The sequence below is a fragment of the Salvelinus fontinalis genome, chromosome 12 (assembly GCF_029448725.1).
Source record: "Salvelinus fontinalis isolate EN_2023a chromosome 12, ASM2944872v1, whole genome shotgun sequence".
Lineage (NCBI taxonomy): Eukaryota > Metazoa > Chordata > Actinopteri > Salmoniformes > Salmonidae > Salvelinus > Salvelinus fontinalis.
The window spans coordinates 7,951,191-7,974,877 of NC_074676.1; the positions used below are offsets into that span (position 1 = coordinate 7,951,191).

General features: G+C 43.3%; 1 protein-coding gene across 2 annotated transcripts in view; it reads right to left on the reverse strand.

Moving 5' to 3' along the window:
• Positions 1 to 20,481, reverse strand: part of LOC129866716 (receptor-type tyrosine-protein phosphatase beta-like) — a 45,570-nt gene extending 25,089 nt beyond the window's left edge. For both annotated transcript variants that reach the window (XM_055939549.1, XM_055939548.1), the window contains exons 1-10: positions 20,348 to 20,481; positions 19,323 to 19,727; positions 13,064 to 16,566; positions 11,741 to 12,017; positions 9,868 to 9,942; positions 9,176 to 9,436; positions 7,685 to 7,948; positions 7,228 to 7,503; positions 4,887 to 5,147; positions 2,892 to 3,158 (exon numbers count right to left, since the gene is read on the reverse strand). In XM_055939549.1, coding sequence (XP_055795524.1) covers positions 2,892 to 3,158; positions 4,887 to 5,147; positions 7,228 to 7,503; positions 7,685 to 7,948; positions 9,176 to 9,436; positions 9,868 to 9,942; positions 11,741 to 12,017; positions 13,064 to 16,566; positions 19,323 to 19,727; positions 20,348 to 20,399 — 5,641 coding nt within the window. In that variant the 5' untranslated portion in view covers positions 20,400 to 20,481. The remainder of the gene's footprint in view (positions 1 to 2,891; positions 3,159 to 4,886; positions 5,148 to 7,227; positions 7,504 to 7,684; positions 7,949 to 9,175; positions 9,437 to 9,867; positions 9,943 to 11,740; positions 12,018 to 13,063; positions 16,567 to 19,322; positions 19,728 to 20,347) is intronic.
• Positions 20,482 to 23,687: the final 3,206 nt, after the last annotated feature.

Consider the following 23,687-nt stretch of genomic DNA (forward strand, 5'->3'; position numbering starts at 1 on the left):
CCTGAAAAAAGAGGAGAAGGATAACGAAAAAGCAGAGAAAAGGTTAGCTGAAGCTGAGAAAAAAAGAGAACAAGACGAGAAGAAGCGCCTGAAAAAAGAGGAGAAGGATAACGAAAAAGCAGAGAAAAGGTTAGCTGAAGCTGAGAAAAAAAGAGAACAAGACGAGAAGAAGCGCCTGAAAAAAGAGGAGAAGGATAACGAAAAAGCGGAGAAAAAGTTAGCTGAAGCTGAGAAAAAGGAAGCAAATGTTGAGAAAAAGGTACAAAAGCAGGAGGAGAAAAATAGAGAGCTTAAACTAAAACTGAAGGAAAAAGAAGAGAAGATAAAAAATAAGCAGGAGAGGAAAGAAAAAGAGAAGCAAGAAAAAATGAGAAAGGAGCAAGAGAAGAAAGAAAGAGAGAAGCGAGAGCAAATGAAACTGACAGAGAAGAGAATAGGAGCGAGTGAGGCAATGAGGAGGGCGAGACAACAGACATCATCAGTGGATTCAGACTCCGAGGAGTGGGCAGATACAGAGAGTACTGATGAGTCTGAAGCTGATTGGTGAGTGTTGAATCAGACTTCATGGAGTCATTTCACCACGAACCTGATCTGTTGAATATCTCTTAGGTTTGATAGATATGATATAGCCTCACTAACCAGGCTCATAGCATTAGATTGGCTTAGATTGTGTCCTAGAACTGATCCCGTGCGACTCAGTAGGTAGCGCATGGCGCTTGCAACGCCAGGGTTGTGGGTTTGATTCCCACGGGGGACCAGTATGAACATTTATGCACTCACTACTGTACGTCGCTCTGTATTAGAGCATCTGCTAAATTACTCACATGTAACTCAAGTGAACTGCTGTGTTTGTGTTACAGGATTTGAACTGAATTACCCAGATATTTTGGAAGAAAACATTAACACATTAGAGATGACACGCAAGAGTATCAGGATAGGAGAGAAGAAATTAAAGGAATATGGTCAAGCTGAAATAAGTTTCAAGGTCTACAAGTAAGATCCACTAAAAGTAATCTACGAGGGATACAAGATCTAGAAGATAGATATTCTAGCAGCAGTTGTATGGCTAACAAGGGAAGCCATTTTTAAAAAATGTAACAATGAAAAAAATAAAAAAATATTTCATCTCTCTGTGTTTTCATAATTGTACTTCAAATCGCAATAGGCTGAATGTATCTCACCGGAGAAAGAATCCGGGCGAGCGAAACAGCGCCCCTCTGCCTCTGTATGTGTAGGCCATTTATCTGATGCTGTCTGGTCATAAAGAGTATGACGTTGTTGCCACCCTTAGCATTGAATGCAAGGGAAACCAGCAAGCTTTTAGCCTACCTTGATAAAAAATAAATAAAATAATAGCCAGTTAGCGTTGAGCTAAACTGAGTGAGTTCAACTGTGAATATTCCTGGCGCACCAAACAAAAGTGTCAAGAGAAGCCAGTGTGGATTTGGCATATCGCATCAAGAGATGACAGAAACAACCTGAATTGTTGCATCTCATTGTGTTGTTGTCATCCGGTGGCTAACTAGCTAGATACAATTTCCCCTTTCTTAAAATTAGCCTTGGATGGAGACAGGGATTTATACATGTGGTTTTACTTAATTTGCCGTACTGGCCAATGATTATAATGGCAATTCTGATCCAACCATACATTCATACATTGTGCCCCTGGACTGAGAGGATGGAAGTGAAATATGTAACTAGATGTAGAAGGCTAATGTTAACTAGCAAACGTTGCCCATGAAAGGAAGTTAGGCTAGCGAGCAGGTATTTTAGCCAGGTAGCCTAGGACAACAAAAAATAAAAGTGTGTACTGTATGACAGTCATAGACCGTTTTGTCAACATGAAAGAGGTGGATCGCATTGGTGTTTCTCTACAAGTAGGGTGAGTCAAAATGTTTTTTCTACATGCACACACACAAATCAGAATCATGAACAGCCACATCCTTTTTTAACTTACTTTGATTGGACTAAATAGTTTTTGGTATCCTTTAGTTGTCACTGTATTAGACTAAGCATAGGTGATTTAATGATGTTGAAATGGTGCTGGAATAGTGGAGGGAGTTTCTGTTGTCTTTGCGACTTGTGGTAAACAAATCCATAGTTGTTTAGTAGTCCCGAAAATGTCGGAAACATTAACTTGCTTGTCCATGCTGTAGTGTAACTGTTTGTTACATGCAATATTCTTTGTGAACTTCACCGGACAGGTTGCGCTCAGGTTGTGTGATGGAACAAAGTTGTGGCTGAATTTATATAGGCCTCATATTCCATTGTATATTATTTTCATTTAAAGCTGGAATCCTTAATGGTGAAACAGACACGTCTGTTTGTGATATTACAAAAAAAGAAGGCACTGCAAAAACTCTGTTTTTCCCCTCGGACGCGCAATAGAAGAGCACAATATGTACTGCATATTTTACCATGCTGCGCAACGCTCTTCAACAAAAACGATAACAACAGTGGTGGGGCGGCCAGTGGGGCTTTTAATGAAAACGTTCTCAGATTAATGTAGCTGGGATTCAACAATACAAAATACTGTAGACCCCAGTCCTTTTCCCTTCATGAAGGGAAGTCTTTTAAAGGAAAACCTTGACATGTTTGTTGCATAGTCGGATATCCTGGAAATTCCAGGACAATTCCTGTCGCATCAGATAAGAGCTAAGAATTTTCTGAATAATATCCTGTCAATCCCTAATAGAATAGAAGACATTCTCTGACATTATTTTGCATAAACTGGTACGGGTGTTTGTCACACAAAGACAGTTAAAACTGTGAACGCTTTTAACGGAATTCATATTCATGTGTGCTAGCTAAAAATTATCTTCTAATTGATCTATTTTAACATTATATATTTAAAGTAGGCCACATCTATCAGTCATCATAGTGTTGTCTACCTGTGCTTCCCTCTGCCACGCTCTGCCTGGAGGCTTGTCCGGCCCTGACAGTGGTGACCACCACCCTGTAGAGGGCTCCAGGCTTCAGCGCCAGGAAGCTGTAGGCCGTGGTGTGGGCCGGGGTGCTCTCGTTCTTGATCACACTGCTGTCGTGGATGAGCAGCACACGGTACGAGTCCAGCTCACCGGCCGCCCGCTCCCACTGGGTTTGGAGGCTGTCTGTGCTGCCACCGTTGGTCACACGCAGACTGGTCACCTGCGCCGGGGCTGAGAGGAGATACACAGAGAGAGGAACTTCAAAGATGTGAGACATTAACAGAGACCATAGAGAGAAATGTAGACCATAGTTGAGACCATAGAGCATTGATCATCAACTACACTGAACAAAAATATAAACAGTTACAGGAAATCAGTGAATTGAAGTACATTACCTATAGGCCCTAATCAGTTGGTCACGGATACCTTAAAACAAAACATAGGTAGGGTCGGGATCAGAAAACCAGTCAGTATCTGGTGTGACCACCAGACCACCTCATGTAGCACGAAACATCTCCTTTGCATAGAGTTGATCAGGCTGTGGCTATGCCTATGCAAAGTTGCTGGATATTTGAAGGAACTGGCACATGCTGTTGTAGATGTCGATCCAGAGCATCCCAAACATGAGGTGACGGCGGCGGATGAACGACACGACAATGGCCCTGAGGATCTCGTCCGGGTATCTCTGTGCATTCAAATTGCCATCGATAAAATGCAATTGTGTTAGCAAACCGCTCGCCTACACAATGCCATACACGCTGTCTGCCATCTGCCCGGTACAGTTGAAACTGGGATTCATACGCGAAGAGCACACTTCTCGAAGGTGAGCCTTTGCCCACTGAAGTCGGTTACGACTCCGAACAGCAGTCAGGTCAAGAAACTGGTGAGGACGACGAGCACGTAGGTGAGCTTACCTGAGACGGTTTCTGGCAATTTGCGCAGAAATTCTTCGGTTGTGCAAACCCAGAGTTTCATCAGCTGTCCGGGTGGCTGGTCTCAGACGATCCCACAGGTGAGGGAGCCGGATATCTTGGCCTGGCATGGCTACATGTGGTCTGCAGTTGTAAGGCTTGTTGGATGTATTGCCAAATTCTCTAAAACAATGTTGGAGGCGGCTTATGGTCAAAAAACTAACATGCAATTATCTGGCAACAGCTCTTTGCACGCTCCCTCAAAACATGAGCCATCTGTGGCATTGTGTTGTGTGACAAAACTGCAGATTTTAGAATGGCCTTTTATTGTCCCCAGCACAAGGTGTACCTGTGTAATGATCATGCCGTTTAATCAGCTTCTTGAAATGCCACACCTGTCAGGTGGATGGATTATCTTGGCAAAGGAGAAATGCTCACTAAAGGAGATGGAACATTGCGTTTATATTTTTGATCAGTGTTGATTCAGCAGCGGGCCGATTTTTTTTTTCTTGAGCGGTGCTCAGGGGGCCAGAACATAATTACAAAGAATTTGTAGACTGCAAATTGACCGCAAGAAGCCCAAACAGATATAATATTTGACCAAAACAGAATAATTTCAAACCTTGCTGACATTTGTATACAATCACATGAACAGTATCTATCTCTTATGCGTGGGAATACTTTGGAAAAGATTTCCAAAATTAAAATCACTTGGAGCTGATTTGCCGGTGTTTTTTGTATTTTATGTCCAAAAAATAAAACCTTTTTTTTGCTCAGAAAACTTGGGGGGGGGCCAAATAAAATCACCAGGCTGCCAGGTGTTGACCCCTGTCATAGAGAGACTTTGAAATCATAGTGAGATCATAAAGAAGCAGAGACACAGCATCAGTTCTGCCAATGGAGAGAAGCTCATTATTATATGACAACAACAACAATTCTGTTATATGACTACAAAACCTGTAAGGAACAATGTTCTAGTGTCGAGTCTAGAACAAACACATTGGGAAAAGAAAGGTGAAATCCATCTCCCTTTGGAACCGTGACTCACTGGTTCGTCCAATCACTGAAGCCGAGCTGTTTAGGCCCCCACTGTTGGTCGTGACGGCGATGGCGTACTGGCGTCCGGGCATGAGGACGTTGAATGTGCACTCCCTGGCGTCACGGGACAGTGTCCTCTGTGACACAACAGTATCCCCCTGTCTCAAGAGCACGGTGTACCCGTCCCACACCCCCGCGGGGCGAGACCACAGCACGCTCAGAGACGTTTCATCACCGTGACGGACCATCAGCTGCTGGACAGGCCGAGGGGCTGAGAGAGAGGGGAGAAGGCGTAATTGAGTAAAGAGAGAGGAGAGGGGAAGAGGCAGAGGGGTGGGGGAAGATTATGTGAATGAGTAAAGAGAGAGAGGGCAAAGGAGGAGGGGTAATCAAAACAAAAATGAAAACTTCAGCAGCCATGGCAATTTAAATAGACATCTTAAATGCTCTTGACAACATACAACCCATAACAACATTTGGTAAACACCCAGCAAGGGACTTGGCGCTGCTTTGGAAAGTGGACGGTTTACGGGCTCCTGACCAATTGTGCTTTTTTGTGTATTTTTTTTTCCGCTAATCTTAACTTTCCGCCATCGTTTCCTATGTCCGAAAAGAGCTTCTGGACATTAGAACAGCGTCACTACATGGCCAAAAGCATGTGGACACCTGCTCGTCGAACATCTCATTCCAACATCATGAGCATTAATATGGAGTTGGTTCACCCTTTGCTGCTATAACAGCCTCCACTCTTCTGGGAAGGCTTTCCACTACATGTTGGAACATTTCTGTGGGGACTTACTTCCATTCAGCCATGAGCATTAGATGTCCTGGGAAGGCGAAAGACATATTGATTATCCTGGACCAGGCCCAAATCCCCGACACTCGTAGAATGAGAAAACGATGCTATAGAGGGCGGCGTGCGGCTACCTTGATGAGACTACGGCAGCGAGTGAATAAATTGCCTTTACCCTCTGTTCTATTGGTGAATGTGCAATCACTGGAGAATAAACTGGATGAGCTCCGTTCAAGAGTATCTTATCAAAGAACTGTTATCTATGCTTCTCGTGGTCATGGCTGAACTAGGACATGGATAACATACATCTATCTGTTTTTTCTATGCATCGGCAGAACAGAACGGCAGAGTCCGGTAAGATCCGGGGGCGGTGTGTGTGTCTCTTTGTCAACAACAGCTGGTCCGCAATCTCTAATCTTAAAGAAGTCTTGAGGTTTTTCTCGCCTGAGTTAGAATACCTCATGATAAGCTGAAGACTATACTAGTTACCAAGAGAGTTTTCATCTGTATTTTTCGTAGCTGTCTATTTATCACCACAAACCGATGCTGGCACTAAGACCGCATTCAACGAGCTGTATAGGGCCATAAACAAACAAGAACATGCTCATCCAGAGGCGGCGCTCTTAGTGGCTGGTAATTTTAATGCAGGAGAAGTGAAATCTGTTTTACCTCATTTCTACCAGTATGTCAATGTCCAACTAGAGGGGGAAAAAAACTGTAGATCCTTTACTCCACAAACAGAAATACATACAAAGTTCTCCCTCTCAAAGGGAAACCCGGCCAAGAGCTTCCCAGTGACGTGAGCCAACCAGACGAGCTAAATGCCTTACATGCTTGCTTCGAGGGAAGCAACACTGAACCATGCGTGAGAGCACCACTGCCCTTTCCCACCTGGACAAAAGGAACACGTACGTGAGAATACTGTTCATTGACTACAGCTCAGAGTTCAACACCATAGTGCACTCCAAGCTCATCACTAAGATAAGGGCCCTGGGACTGAACACCTCCCTCTGCAACTGGATCCTGGACTTCCTGTTAGGCCGCCCCCAGGTGGTGAGGGTAGGCAACAACACATCTGCCACGAGGGTCGACAGATTCAAGTTCCTCAGTGTCCACATCACTAAGGACCTAGCATGGTCCAAACACACCAACACAGTCGTGAAGAGGGCACAATAATGCCTCTTCCACCTCAGGAGGTTGAAAAGATTTGAGATGGGCCCTCAGATCCTCACAAAGTTCTACAGCTCCACCACTGAGAGAATCTTGACTGGCTGCATCACTGCTTGGTATGGCAACTGCTCAGCGTCCAACCACAAGGTGCTACAAAGGGTAGTGAGTACCACCCAGAACCCCTGCACATTGACTTGTTACTGGCACCTCGTTATTACTTTTATTGTGTTACCATTCATTTTTTATGTAGCTAATATTTTTCTTTCTTTCTTAATGGCCTGGTCAGTAAGCATTTCACCGTAAAGTCTACATGTGTTGTTTTCGGCACATGTGATCAATAAGATTTGATTTGAAATACAGTGTAGTAAAAATGTTTAATGTAACGTACCTAGCCTCCCCTGACATTGAGCGGTGTTGCCAAACAGACCACTCTCCACCATGACCTGAGCTGTGTAGAGCCTGCCAGGCACCAGCCCCAAGGAAGCTACAGAGAAGGAGTACTGTCTAACCAGCCTGCTCACTGTCTCATTGACTAGAGCCACGGTGCCGTTCAGTAGCAGGACACGGTAGTTCTCCCAGTCCCCTCTAGGGGGCGACCATGTACTCTTCAGAGTGCTGCCACCAATGACGCCCACCATGGACAGCTGAGACACCTTGTCTGGCACTGGGGGATGGTGAGAGAGAGAGAGAAAGTGAGAGATTCACATTGTCCTTTCCAGCACGGTTCCAGCAACTATGGTGGATCCGTGACCAGGCAGTACAGCTCGGCTCAGCTTGGCTTAACTCTGCTCAATCATGTGAAAAGGCTAGCTGGTTGACACTCCAGAATGACCAGAATGACTCACCTGTTCTGCCTGTGGCCACTGCCTCAGTTGTCTGCTCTCCGACCTTTGACCTCACAGTCACCTGATAGGGCCGTCCAGGGGTCAGGCCGCTGAAGACCACCTCAGTGGCGTTGGGGGGAAGCTTCCTGTCCTGGTTGGCTGAGCCTAGGGTTGCCAGGGTGACCAGGTATGCATCCACGCTGCCCCTAGCACTGACCCAGGAGGCCCTCAGGGTGTCCAGACTGCTGTGGTTCTCCAAGAAGAGGTCTGTTACTGCCACAGGAACTGTGAGAAGGAGAAAATATCAGTATTGATTTAAACATGGGGAGAAGGATTTAGATCAAGAAAAACAACACAATAACTAAAGATAAGAAAGGATCATCAGTGTCCTTGAGACAGAGAGGAAGCAAATTAGGTAAAATAGGAGACGCCATTCCTGAACAAACCAGAAATGGATCATCATAAATAAAACACCGGGCTGAAGGGATTTGTAGTTTAATTTAAAAAAAATATCCAACTTAGTTCAACGCAGAAATGAGGTAATTAACTCCAATGACCATCATCCATTGTGCCTATTCTTTCCGGCTCGGACAGAGATTGATACACTTTTACGCTTGCTACTTTAGATTAGACACACACAGACCGCATAGAATGCATGAGAGAGGAATGTACACACAATGATGAGAGAGCGGGATAGAGACAGTTCGTGAAAGTATGCCTTATCCATAACCTTTTAAGAACGAATCAAATTATTTTGTCAGACAGCACTGCAGCATGCTTAGGCAGGCTAGCCTAGCTAAATAGGATGACTAAAGACAGTAGAGTATAGGGAGCCCAGAGATAACATTGTCTGGCTGGCTGGCTGCTACTGTCTGAGCAGAGATGAGATGATGAATTTAATCAAATAAAAACTAAGCAATACACAGAACTATGAAATAATAAAATATTTCAGTAATTTCCTATTTTTCTATTGATGTCTATGGGGGTTGGGAGGGGAAGGGAGCGCTCTGGGAGGCCTTGATGGGCCAGCCAGCTGCAGAAAGAGGAAGGGAAGGGTGGGATCGAGAAGCCTAAAATATCCTGGAAACAACGACAGAGAGAAAGCATGGTCGTGATGGTGGTAGGGTGCAGTGTTGGAAAGTAAAACAAAGCCCTGCAAACTAAGTTAGATAAATATGTGCGAGACATTTCACCATATCTTGCACCTGTATTGAAGCCACCGAGACATTGAAGCCTTAGATCGCTCTGTTGGCAAACAATGGAACTAAGTGATTGGATGGGAGACAACTTGAAAAATAAGAGACGATGCAAAAAATAACCTTCAACAAACAACTTTTTTTATCAGACACATTGAATAGGGCTAGGGTTAAAGACTTGACATTGAGTTTTGCATGTCAGTCTTACTATTTTAACAGGTAAACAAAGAGTCACCACTGCTACACCAATGACGACTGTCACCACCCAAACAGAGTTACCATGCCATGGTTCGTAGGTGTTTATTGCTTGCCATACCTGTGACTGCTTGTTTGGAGATGGCGTTCTGGAGGCCTTCAGCCTCAGTCACCACGGTGACAGTGTACAGGGTCCCAGGCAACAGGTCGTCAAGGGTGTGGGAGGTGACACTACTCTTAAGGGTGACGTTCCTGACTAGGGCGCCCTGCTGCTCCCTCAGTAGCACCCTGAAACCCTCTCTCCTGCCTGGACCGGGCTGCCAGGAAACACCCAGGCTGCTGGAGGAGGGTGAGAGCCGGAGGCCGCTGACTGCTGAGGGAGCTGGGTAAACCAAGACAGAGTAGTCAGTGAGTAGTGATGTCTAACAAGACAAGGTAGATCAGGGGTAGATCAGGGATTTCTATGCTATCTACAGTATCATAAATAGATGGTGTACAGCACAGTAGTTGTGGAAGACCAGGCAAATCATGTGTGATCAGAGGACCAGTCAAACCATACTAGAGCAGCAAGATGATCCCACACCTGTGGCTGCAGTGGCCAGCACTGGCAGGGCTGTTTTATTCCCAGCTATTGCCACCAGGCTGAAGGCATAGAGGGTGCCAGGGGTGAGGGGGTGAAGCGAGACTGAGTTCCCATGATGCGGGTACTGCGGCTCGTCCCTGTTTTGGTGTCCTGTAGTGTGACCTCATACCAGTCGACCTGCCCACGAGAGCGAGGCCAGGATATGTGCAGGCCATGGGAGCCACCCTTACCCTGAATAGGACTCTTATACTGGGTTGCCTGGACCTGGTCTGGTAGTACGTCCAACCTGGATGGACCCACTGGGTCTGAGAGAGAGAGAGAGAGAGAGAGAGAGAGAGAGAGAGAGAGAGAGAGAGAGAGAGAGAGAGAGAGAGAGAGAGAGAGAGAGAGATATAATGGGTTGGCAATTTTGCTATAGAAAACAAAGATATCCCATAAACCAGTAACCAAGGGGCAGCACCTTGGCAATATTATCTACACCTCAATTAAACATCTATGATATTACATAACTGGGAGAAAAGTGCATGAAGAGTCTCTGCATCCTGCCTTTGTACTTCAGCTGAAGGCCAGTGGTGGCTGCCTGCGATGGAGGGGAGAGATAATAATGTTTTGGTTCTTTAAAGAATGTCTTGTTGGATTCACTGGGAAACCTGCATGCGTCTTAGAGCGAGACGTTACAGGAAACGACAAAAACAAAGAGAGAGAGGAGCAGGACGGGGCGAGAGGCCAGTGCCTCCCGTAGCTCAGCGTTGAACTTTGACCCTTTCTTCATAATGGCTTCCTCTCTGTGGGCCCTTCATAGCAACCCCAGGAATCACATTGGCCAATCAGCAAAACCCTAAGGACATTGTCCGTCCAATCCTAAAACCAAACTGGCAAGACCACTACTGTATTACACATGAACTACATTGTATCTGTGATTTCTACCGTGTTCAAAATATATTGGATAATGTAAGTCCAAGTGATTTGGCAATTCCTGAACTGTTATTCTTGAGGATTTCATCGATCGTAAGCTACTGTCAAAAATGGAAACATTGTGGTCCACTCACAAGGACCAAAGAAAAAAACTTGGGCACACTTTCAATGCAAAGATGTGAAGTGTACTCTCAGTGTAATCTATCTGTGCCATGAAAAGAAAACATGGAGGCCTCCTGTATCCGTTAGTACAAAGAAACAATGCTTGACGGGATGTGGCTCTGGGGAGAGGGAGATATGTCTGGAAACAAACACGATGCTCTGGGTTGTTACTGACCTCTGCCTCAACAACTTTAGATGATTTGGAGCTGTGTTCCAGAATTTACAGGGTTCTAATCTAGAGCTTTGAGACCACTGACCAGAGGGGTTCTTGACAGGACATTCTAAGGTTGTGGCCTTGACAATGTGCAAAGGATTGTACTAAGGTACAGTGGATAAAGTGTACCTACTGGACTTCAGGAGGTGTCGGCACAAGAGTTATCTATTCTCTATGTTCTTCAAAGTGGTGCAAAGAATCTAATCACAATCAGTGCGATGCTGTGCAGAACAAATAATCAATACTGTAACCATAAATCAAATAATAAAAAAGGATATGATATCCTGAATAAACATATACTATTTCAAGCCATTTCCCTATACATCAAATATTACTGCAAAGTTGTAAAATGATACATATGCAAAACATATGCAAAACAACTTTTGTGCTTTTATCCTTTGTGGAATAAAACACCAACAGAGAGAACCTTCATGAGCCCTCAGAGATTCAAAGATATATTCAATAAATTATATAACTCTTTCTGTCGTAATGTGATATCATATGTGTTAGATCTATTCAATAATAACAGGTTTTTGCCATCAGAGGAGTCATTCACCTTATCTTCTGAAGGGGTTGTGATGTTTTTTACGAAATATAATCATTCGAATGCCATGGTTAAAAATGTAAATATAATAAATAAACAGAAAAACATATATTGTCTGATACTGGAAAAATATATATGTCAGATATCGGTAGCACGTTTGAAATGAATTAAAGTCAATTTAACAGTCTAATATACTTTTGGAATATAATATTATTGATTAGGATAAAATAGATTAGAATAGAAACGAATTTTGGTTTGAAACGCTTACCTGTTCGCACTGATACGTTGCCCCTCTCTCCATCATTCTTCGATATAACTTCGAATTGGTGTAATGTTCCTGGTTCCAAATCCCTTATATCGCAGATATACACGTTAGTGTACTCCCCATTTTGATAACAATCCGTTATATTGGACCGACTGGTCTCACAAAACACGGTGAAGTTACACGCGTCTCCTGTTGTTATTAATTTCAGTGCAATAGAATCCGTATTGGCGCTGGTTTCAGTCAGGTTAAATGAACACTTTACTGCTTCAGTGGTCTCGAGCTGAAAGGAACAAAAAGAGGAAACAGGTATGCTACAGGTGGAAACGAATTAACCATTTTAAATGTACTTTAACCATGACTCACCTTGACACAACTCCACCATAAACAAAGTATCAAAATAACAGTTTAACATCTAAACATTGCGGACGCTGATTTAGATATGTTAGGTCAATAAATAATAGAATAAATATAAAATATATTCCAACATTGCATGTCATAATCGGTCCATAAAATAACAGTGTATATTTATATTCAGAATTTCACAATGACATGTTGGAGGCGTTACAGTAGTGGTACGCGCCTAACAAAGCGTGGCATCTCTTTCGACGACGCAGTCTTTTCCCATGCTACCATCTCGTCCCTTTAAATCTCTAGGCTGACTCTCGGTTGACTTGCCTAGTTAAATAAAGGTTAAATAAATGAAATAAATATCTAGGCTAAATACTTTTCCTACACCATTCCTCAATGCTCAGGTTGCACCATCACTGGCGTCAGGTAGACAGAGTGCTCAGGAAATGTATTAAATATCAAAGCATCCACTTCAGCCCTCTGTCTATAAACTGTCTATAAATTCATACATAGCCTAAGCTCTAATCAAATAGCCTACTGTATTTCTCACAGCCCTAACTTTCACTTGAGTCTGGACAACAGCGCCTTGCGCAGTCTCCCCTCCTCTTGCCCCACCACACCCTTCTTTTCTTCCTGCTTGCCTTGGACTTTCTCTTTCTGAAGACCTTAAGGTCCACCTAAACTAACATCCATAGGATACAGCAGGCTAAAAGTTGGCATGGCATGGGTGTATTTCATAGCCTACTTTTGTGTTTGTAGAATATTCTCTCTTGAAATACTTTTTGAATATGTCTGTGTTCTATATTACTGTTATCCATTACCAACGCCCTTCTTTCAGGTTTGTTCAAAGCTTCACAGCTTTATAATGTCCTCCGTCCAAATCTGTATGCAAATATGATCTTGAACATTCTTTATGGAATTTCACAAATGCTAAATCAATTTAAACGTTAATTTCAAGTGACTGTCATCATCACTCACCTGTGGGGTGGTGGTCAACTCTGTGGTCGGTACTGTAGTAGTTGTTGGAGCTGTAGCTGTTGTGGGTGGGGCTGTGGTGGTAGTAGTGGGTGTGGTTGTGGTAGTAGTGGTAGTTGGGGTTGTGGTAGTTGGGGGTGTGGTTGGGGGTATGGTTTGGGGTGTGGTTGGGGTAGTTGTGAGTGGAGTTGTGGTGAGTGGAGCTATGGTTGTAGTGGGTGTGGTTGTGGTAGAAGTGATTTTAGTAGGTGTGGTTGGGGGTGTGGTTGTGGTAGTTGTGATTGGAGCTATGGTTGTAGTGGGTGTGGTTGTGGTAGTAGTGGTTGTGGTAGAAGTGGGTGTGGTAGTTGTGGTTTTAGTAGTTGTGGGTGTGGTTGTAGTGGGCGTGGTTGTGGTAGTTGGGGGTGTGGTAGTTGTGGTTTTGGTAGTTGTGCGTAGAGCTATGGTGGTTGTGGTAGAAGTGGTAGTTGTGGTTGTGGTAGTTGGGGGTGTGGTTGTGGTAGTTGTGGGTGTGGTTGTGGTGGGTGTAGTTGTGCGTAGAGCTGTGGTTGTGGTAGTTTTGGTTTTGGTTTTGGTAGTTGGGGGTGTGGTTGTGGTAGTTGTGAGTGGAGCTGTGGTTGTGGCAGAAGTGGGTGTGGTAGTTGTGGGTGTGGTTTTGGTAGTCAGGGTTGTGGTAGAAGTGGGTGTGGTAGTTGTGCGTAGAGCTATGGTAGAAGTGGGTGTGGTAGTTGTGGGTGTGGTTTTGGTAGTCAGGGTTGTGGTAGAAGTGGGTGTGGTAGTTGTAGGTGTGGTTTTGGTAGTTGTGCGTAGAGCTATGGTTGTAGTGGGAGTGGTTGTGGTAGAAGTGGTAGTTGTGGTTTTGGTAGTTGGGGGTGTGGTTGTGGTAGTTGTGAGTGGAGCTATGGTTGTGATGGGTGTGGTTGTGGTAGAAGTGGGTGTGGTTGTAGTAGTTGTGAGTGGAGCTATGATTGTGGTAGAAGTGGGTGTGGTAGTTGTGGGTGTGGGTTTGGTAGTTGGGGGTGTGGTGGTGATAGTTGTGGGTTTGGGTTTGGTAGTTGGGGGTGTGGTGGTGGTAGTTGTGAGTGGAGCTATGGTTGTGGTGGGTGTGGTAGAAGTGGGTGTGGTGGTTTTGGTGGGTGTGGGTTTGGTAGTTGTGGGTGTTGTTGGTGTGGTTGTGGTAGTTCGAGATGTGGTTGTGGTTTTGGTAGTTGTGGGTGGAGCTATGGTTGTGGTAGTTGTGGTAGTTGTGAGTGGAGCTATGGCTGTGATGGGTGTGGTTGTGGTAGAAGTGGGTGTGGTAGTTATGGGTGTGGTTGTAGTAGTTGTGAGTGGAGCTATGGTTGTGGTGGTTGTGGTAGAAGTGGGTGTGGTAGTTGTGGGTTTGGTAGTTGGGGGTGTGGTGGTGGTAGTTGTGGGTTTGGTAGTTGGGGGTGTGGTGGTGGTAGTTGGGGGTGTGGTGGTGGTAGTTGTGGGTGTGGGTTTGGTAGTTGGGGGTGTGGTGGTGGTAGTTGTGAGTGGAGCTATGGTTGTGGTGGGTGTGGTTGTGGTAGAAGTGGGTGTGGTAGTTGTGGTTTTGGTGGTTGTGGGTGTGGGTGTGGGTTTGGTAGTTGTGGGTGTTGTTGGTGTGGTTGTGGTAGTTTGAGATGTGGTTGTGGTTTTGGTAGTTGTGGGTGGAGCTATAGGTGTGGTGGGTGTGGTTGTGGTAGTTGTGGTAGGAGCTATAGGTGTGGTGGGTGTGGTTGTTGTAGTTGTGAGTGGAGCTATGGCTGTGGTTGTTGTGGAAGTGGGTGTGGTGGTAGTTGTGAGTGGAGCTGTGGGTGTGGTTGTGGTAGTTGTGGGTGTGGTTTTGGTAGTTGTGCGTAGAGCTATGGTGGCATATGTGGTTTTGGTAGCTGGGGGTGTGGTTGTAGTAGTTGTGAGTGGAGTTATGGTTGTGATGGGTGTGATTGTGGTAGTAGTAGGTGTGGTAGAAGTTGGTGTGGTAGTTGTGGGTGTGGTTTTGGTAGTTGTGCGTAGAGCTATGGTTGTAGTGGGAGTGGTTGTGATAGAAGTGGGTGCGGTTTTGGTAGTTGGGGGTGTGGTTGTGGTAGTTGTGAGTGGAGCTATGGTTGTGATGGGTGTGGTTGTGGTAGTAGTAGGTGTGGTTGTGGTAGTAGTGGGTGTGGTTTTGGTAGTTGTGCGTAGAGCTATGGTTGTAGTGGGAGTGGTTGTGGTAGAAGTGGGTGTGGTAGTTGTGAGTGTGGTTTTGGTAGTTGGGGGTGGAGCTATGGTTGTTGTGGTAGAAATGGGTGTGGTTGTTGTGGATGTGGTAGTTGTGTGTGAGGTAGTTGGGGGTGTGGTTGCAGTAGTTGGGGGTGTGGTTGCAGTAGTTGTGGTTACGGTAGTTGTGGCCAAAGTCTTGGTAGTTGTGGGAGGCATTGTAGTGGTCATGGGTGGGGCATTTGTAGATGTGATTGGAGGGGGTGTGGGTGGAGTTGAAGAGGTAGTGGGTGGGGCTGTGGAGGTTGTGGGTGGGGCTATTTTCTTTGTGGTTTTAGCTGTAATCTTTACTGTTGAAGATGTTATGGGCGAAGTTGAAGATGTTGTTGGTGGAGGTGAGGAGGCTGTGGGCAGAGTTGAAGTTATTGTGGGTGAGGTTATGGCGGTTGTGGGTGGGGCTACTTTTATAATGGGATTTGCTGTAGTCATAGTGGTTTGGCCGACAGTAGGAGTAGGAGGGGCAGCGGGTGTTGTAGTCTGCATTGTTGTGGTTTTGGTTGTAGATGGAACCACAGTCTTTCTGGGGGGTACTTTCCTAGTTGTGGACAATGTTGTGGTATCGGTAGGTGTGGTGGTAGCAGAAGAATTAGAGATGGAATCAGGGGTAGGGGTAGGTAAAGCAACAGGAGTTGGGACTTTAGCATCAGAGGTAACGAATACGGATGCATAAGTGGATGGTGAATCAGTCATAGCACTTGAGTTGGGCACTGAGGAAATTATAGAGGAAACCACAGTAGGGGTAGAGGCAGTTGACACCAGCTCATCTACATTAGGGGGTGTGGAACTGGAAGTTGCTTGGTTTACTGGTGGAATCTTGGCTCCGTTCCTCAAGTCAAGGAGGGCATTTTCGGTGGCAGCGTTCACCGTTTCGTCCATGGCAGAGTCAGTTGTGGACAAAGCAGGACTGGACAAGATAAAATCATGGCTGTCGTTGAGAGCTGTCCCAGATGCCGTGATGACCGTTGAGATGGACCTGGGAATGAACCCCGTCGTCTGAGTCTTGACGATGTCATAAGTGTGCGTTGCCACCATAGACTCATAGGTCACCACATTGTTGGGCGTTGCGATGGGAACTGTTAACATAGAGATCTGACGGGTGGTCCTACTATGGGTTCTCATAGCGTTTGATGACGAGTGAGTGTCTATGGCTGTTACAGGGGCCGTTCTGATGGCGTGGACAGTGCTGGTGTATGCCACAGGTTTGTGTGTGGATGAATACATTCTGGTGGTTGAGATGGTGGTGGACCCTAGAAGAAAGACGGGTTATTGTGACTAGAGGTATACACAGATGGTTGTAATAATATCGGAAAATAGCACTGAAATAAATTCAAGATACCGTATGCATTGCATATGTAATAACTCTCACCTAGCCCAGTTGCTCTTGAAAGGGAAATGAAAGAATTTCCCCCTCAGTTCCTGACACCTCTGTGCTTTGATGTGGGCGTTGCTTCCTGAGTGGAACGCTAAATGCTCTTTAAATAACATGGTAATAGATGGTTCATTATCATGTTGTTCATCTTTTAACGTGACAAATGTACGTGGGTGAAATAAATAGATGGGTAGGGGAGAGTGTGATAAGTTGAGCCACCCTTGTTTCTAGGAAACCATACACAAAATGTAATAATTTGACCAATGTTTTGGATCAGGTCACCATTTCATGGAGTCTGTGAAGGAAGAAACCACATGGAAAAAGTGGTAATTTAGTCCAAAAAACGGATTTTCACCAAGTCAAGTGAATATATTGTGTTAGAGGTTTCATGATGCTTGTATCTAAACCAAAGTAGATCGTTTTAAGATGGTTCTATACATTAGTTGGGGTCTCTATAAGGTTAAAAATGAGGTGGAGCATGAAAGTGCATCCGTATAGCTGTGTTAGCTAATATAGTCAAAACGTTTGCTTTGCGGTAAATTGAGCCAACGGCAAGTTGAGAAAATTTAAGTGTTTTCTTCCCAGGCGTTTATCGCTGGGATATGAGTTAACAACAGGGCCTGGCCTATTTTAAAAGTGTAAAACAAAAGTACAAAGTGTTTGTTAGGTTTTAAGACTGTTAAAATATGCTTACATTTTTAAAATACAAAAAAGTGATTGTGTTGAAGTGTGTTTGGGAAATAAAGATAGACATCATTTTAAAAAGGTAGTGGTAAATCAATTGACCGGCTTTCTTGATGTCTATAGTATTCTCTCTGGTATGCAATCTGGTTTCTGCTCAGGTTATAGATGTGTCACTGCAACCTTAAAGGTCCTCAATGATGTCACCATCGCCCTTGATTCTAAGCAATGTTGTGCTGCTATTTTTATTGACTTGGTCAAAGTATTTGATATGGTAGACCATTCCATTCCTGTGGGCCGGCTAAGCAGTACCCTGTTTTATGCTGCTGCCATGTTGTGTTGCTACCATGTTGTTGTCATGTTGTGTTGCAACCATGTTGTGCTGTCATGTGTTGCTGCCATGCTATGTTGTTGTTTTAGGTCTCTCTTTATGTAGTGTTGTGTTGTCTCTCTTGTCATGTGTGTTTTGTCCTTTTATTTATTTATTTATAAATCCCAGTCCCCGTCCCCGCAGGAGGCCTTTTGCTAGGCCGTCATTGTAAATAAGAATTTGTTCTTAACTGACTTGCCTATTTAGATAAAGGTTAAATAAAATTAAAATAAAATAAAAATGTTTCATTCAGTACAGACATTTGTAGGTGGCTTAACTTACCCTGTCCCGTGGCTCAATTTACCTGATACCGACCCTAATATCACAGACCTGTTTGTTAAATGTAATATGCATCTATGCACCTTGTATCATTGCCTGTGGGAGTGTGCTGAGATACAAAGGTTTTGGAGCTCAGTACTGCGCTAAAGCTCTGAGTTTACCTCTACCCCAACATTTTGCTTCCTAATTGTTTACCCAGAGAATACAGTACCACTCAAAAGTTTGGACAGACCTACTCATTCCTGGGTTTTTCTTTAAAATAAAGAAAAACCCTGGAATCGTTGAAAAACAGTCAAATTGTATTTCTGTAAGTGTTGAAAGCCCTACTTGGAACTAATAAATAAGTGTTAAAAAAATACCCAGGCTAAGTTGTGCCAAGAGACCACTTTTCTTGGACAAGCTATGTTTTCAAAACTGTAAAATTTACATAAATTATTTCCAGGGATACACAACATCCTGAAATATATGTAGATATCTTTGTGAGAAATAATACCATACCCCCACTCTCCCCTATTGGTTTCATGCATGGTTGTAATAACAGGTGGCCTGAATAAACTTTGTCTAAATAAACATTAAACAATACCAGTTACATTGTGGCATGTATTTTTCATCAAATGGGACATCGAGAGACACTCATATGTCCCCCGAATGGCCATATTGTCACAGGAAGAACATTGACGTTCTTCCTGACTGACTGAGTAGGCTGATAGAACTTGACAACCATGTGCAGGGAAGTCAGTATCAAGAGTGTCATCCTCTGCCTTTCCTCATGCGCTCACACCAGACCAATGTCAGACAAGTCCAAAATTGACATGGCGTGGAGTAATTTGGAGTAATTTATCTACGGATTTTGTCTGTGTGATTATTCTGTTTTCCCTGGTTTAAAATTACCATCGGTTAAATTACTGTAAAGAAAAACTTGGTAATTTAAGTCATAATGGGTTTGTTGGGCCCATAGAGATAGGATACTATTCTGTGGTTGGGCCATATCATTTTACAAGACTATGTTTTCTTATCAAACTTCAGCGGAGGAAATATTAAATAGCCATACAGTTCAAGGCTACTATTACTGGTAATGTATGTAAGGTAGTAAATAACTGTGACTATGAGGCTATAAACATTTCAAATAGCCGATATAAATACATAAATAATTCGCTGAATACAAACGAAGTGATAGACTAAAGCCATATAGACACATATATTGAAATAGCGCAGGCCTATATGACTGGTAAACCTAATTACATCAGTAGAACGTAGCTAAACACAGAGGGCATAGCCCGGTAATTCCTCGAAAGACCACTCACCTTTACTCGAGCATAAATGTGTCATCACCTGTCCTCCTCCTGAGTCGACTTCTTCGTGCTTTGTCCAGTTGGAATACCTCGGATCTCCTCGAATCACAACGCGTATACCTTGTTTCTTCAGGTACATGGGCTTCTCTGCTAACCCGAAAGTCCCTTGTTTGTCGTAACATTTCCAGGCATGTGCGCTGTCACAGTTGATGATTGAGACCAGGCGAGCGTGCATAGGTATCACATTGCTCGTGTTGGCCCAGAGACACTTCGATGACTGCGTGTGATGTAACTTCATATCGTTTGTCCATTCCCATTGTTGATAGGGACTGGCGACATTGCATTTTCCAAGGATGACGGTCGAGTTGTGGGTAGACATGCACAGTTTCTTTGGTGTGTGCACAATAAGGAAACTGTCTAAATGGAAGATGCAAATTGAAGGTGAATTAATGGTGTGGAGACTAACAATCATTGAAAGACTGAAGAACTAATGTTCCAAAAACGAATTAAGAGCCACATTATTATTATTTTGAAAGCAGGTTAGTAATGTCATTTTTTAAATGCATAAATCCAAACATTTCTAAAATAGCTACGGCCTAAAAAAGGCTACATGTTTACGCTTGGAATGTTCTTTATGTGTTGCTAAATAAAACGGGTGAAAGTAATTTGTTATTGACGTAATTTATTATTAATTAATAATCCACATTTCAAACCTACAGGGTGAATTTAAATTGTATTTATTTTATTAGGCTACCTGTAAAATAGTATACGATGGTCAATATAAAAGGAAATACATATTTTCTTTGCCAAAGAATGAACTATTTATTGTTACAGTGAGAGACTACTCCGATCATAATATTTGAAGTGACCTCAATCAAACATTCTTTCACTGACTGGCTTCCCTGTATAGATAAGGATTAACTAACGTTTCCGTTGTGCGTAGGCCTGAAGATATTTAACAAGAAAGTTGTTATTACTCTAATAATAAGCAAGTAAATTAACCGACATCTTCACACTTTAAAAGTTAGTCTACTTACTTGACGAAGTACATCGAAAAAGTATAAATATAAGGAAAAACAAAGTATCCATTTTAGTCCACAACTCGTAATGGTTTGACTCGTCCGATAGATTCAGATGAGCTGAGGCGTCAAAGGGAAGTTACCTTCTGGGGAGGAAAAAGTCAGTGACTTGCGTTTCCTTCTATTCAATTGTTTCATAGTAAAGTAACCTTCAGCACTGGACATTGACAGGGAAATGCTGTTTTATCGGAAATTCCAAAGAGCATCGCAGATGTTCAACTGTTCAGATAGAAGGCAAACAAATGCAATGAGGGGACACCGGTTTATCAAATCAATTCACATTTTATTGGTTGCATAGAGATACAGGGCTTTCAGAAAGTATTCACACCCCTTGACTTTTTCCATATTCTGTTGTGTTACAAAGTAGGATTAAAATTGATTTAATTCACATTTTTTTGTCAACAATCTACACAAAATACTGTACATTGTCAAAGTGGAAGAACAATTCAAATGTTTGTAATTTTTTTTTTTTTTAAATAAACACTAATATATCTTGATGAGATAAGTATTCAAACCAGAGTCAATATATGTTACAATCACTTTTGGCAGCGATTACAGCTGCAAGTCTTCCTGAGTAAATCTCTAAGAGCTTTCCGAACCTGGATTGTGAAACATTTGCCCACTTTTCAGAATTGTTCAAGCTCTGTCAAATTGGTTGTTGATCATTCCTAGACAACCATTTTCAGGTCTTGCCATAGATTTTCAAGCAGATTTAAGTCAAAACTGTAACTTGGCCACTAAGGAACATTCACTGTCATCTTGGTAAGCAACTCAAATGTAGATTTGGCCTTGTGTTTTAGGTTATTGTCTTGCTGAAAGGTGAATTCATCTCCCAGTGTCTGGTGGAAAGCACTGAACCAGGTTTAAAGCTAGGATTTTGCCTGAGCTTAGCTCCATCCCGTTTTATTTTTATCCTGAAAAACTACCCAGTCTTTACCGATTACAAGCATACCCATAACTGTCACGCCCTGATCTGTTTCACCTGTCTTTATGATTGTCTCCACCCCCTCCAGGTGTCGCTTATTTTCCCTGGTGTATTTATCTGTGTTTCCTGTCTCTCTGTGCCAGTTTGTCTTGTCAAGTCAACCAGTGTGTTTTTTCCCGTGCTCCTGCTTTTTCTTATCTCTCTTTTGCTAGTCCTCCCGGGTTTGACCCTTGCCTCCCCTGACTCTGAACCCTTCTGCCTGACCATACTGCCTGCCCTGACCTCGAGCCTTCCTGCCACTCTGTACCTCCTGGACTCTGACCTTGTTATGATCTTTTGCCTGTCCACGACCGTTCTCTTGCCTGCCCCTTGGATACGAATAAATATCAGAGGCCAACATAACACTTTGTATTCAGGACCAAAAGTACAGTTCTTTGCCTTTGAAATATTTTTTCTTTTGTACAGGCTTCCTTCTTTTCACTCTGTCAGTTAGTTTTGTGGAGTAACTACAATGTTGTTGATCCATCCTCAGTTTTCTCCTATCACACCCATTAATCTATGTAACTGTTTTAAAGTCACCATTGGCCTCATGGTGAAGTCCCTGAGCGGTTTCCTTCCTCTACGGCAACTGAGTGAGGAAATACGCCTGTATCTTTGTAATGACTAAATCCAAAGTGTAATAACTTCACCATGCTCAAAGGGATATTCAGTGTCTGCTTTTTTAAATATTTACCCATCTACCAATAGGTGCCCTTGTGAGGCATTGGAAAACTTCCGTGGTCTTTGTGGTTGAGTCTGTGTTAAAAAGGCACTGCTCACTGAGGGACCCTACAGATAATAGTATGTGTGGGGTACAGAGATGAGGTGGTAATTCAATAATCATGTTAAACACTATTGCACACAGAGTGAGTTCCTACAACTTATTATGACTTGCATATTTTTACTCCTGAACTTATTTAGGCTTGCCATAAAAGGGGTTGAATACTTATTGAGTCAAGACACTTTGAAAAACATAATTCCACTTTGACATTGTGTGTAGACCATTTACAAAAAATGTTGCTGTAATTCATTTTAAATTCAGTCTAACACAACAAAATGTGGAAAACGTCAAGGAGTGTGCAGGTGCAGCGAAATGCTTATGTTCCTAGCTCCAACAGTGCAGTAATACCTAACAATCAGTGGCAATTTTAGCATGTAAATTCTGGTGGGGCAAACTAAAAAAAAAAAAAATGGGATGCATGTCAGCAAAGCCACTACAGAACACAACACTAAACAATCCATTAATTGCACTATAATGGTGACAAACGGTGCCCACAAACTGCTAGGGCCTACATGAAGCTGTCCCAACAGCAGAGTCCCAACAGCAGTCCCAACACCTGACTAATGCTACACCTGGCTATCAGCGGGGCCTTGTCTGGCAGCGAAACAGTTCATTCAGCCTCATTTACTGCCTTTAAAAAAAAACATAGCTGATATGGCTATCTTGCTTAAACAAATGTGGTTTCTAATGACAATTGAGATGTACAAACTATGGCATAAGGGGACGACGAGTGGATAAGAGGCAAACCGTAATTTAGATTAAGACCGTAATGAGTGAGCTAGAATGGATGTAGTCAATAACTATTTGTTCAGTACTTTTGAAATGTACAGCGACAGAATTTAGAACATGGGCCGTTCTTACAGTATTCTCCCTGTACACCAAGTCAGAACTGTAGGATAAATAAAGTGGGCATATAAGCAGATAATGAAAGCTCTTCCAATATTCAACGATTACATTTCTCTAAAACAGACTATAGGCTACATGTGCACCACCAAGTCAGAACAGTAGGCGAAATTAGGAGGGGTAAATGGACCATATTATTAGGGTGAGGCACATGGGTTACTAATAGCTTACTACACAACATACACTTAGTATTACTTTCTTAGGTACAGTATACATGTAACAAGTGCGCTGAGAGTCAGAAAGCAAGTTCAGGGAGTGGGTGTTTTAATAAATAAATTAAACAATAAACACGTAACACAAACAACGCACCGACATGAAAACAGAGTCAATAACACCTGAGGAAAGAACCAAGGGAGTGACAGATATAGGTAAGTAATCAAGGAGGTGATGGAGTCCAGGTGAGTGTCATGAGGCGCAGGTGCGCAAGACGATGGTGACAGGTGTGCGGGACAATCAGCAGCCTGATGACCTAGAGGCCGGAGAGGGAGTATACGTGACAATACATATCTCCCTGGCATATTACATAATTTTTGCAGCAGCATACAAGACATGTTTGGACTCACCTTGTTGTGCTGTGCTGACTTGAACAGGAAGGTGGCGCGGCAGTCCTTTTGTGGGAAAATTTTGTCATCAAATCTGGCATTCTCTGG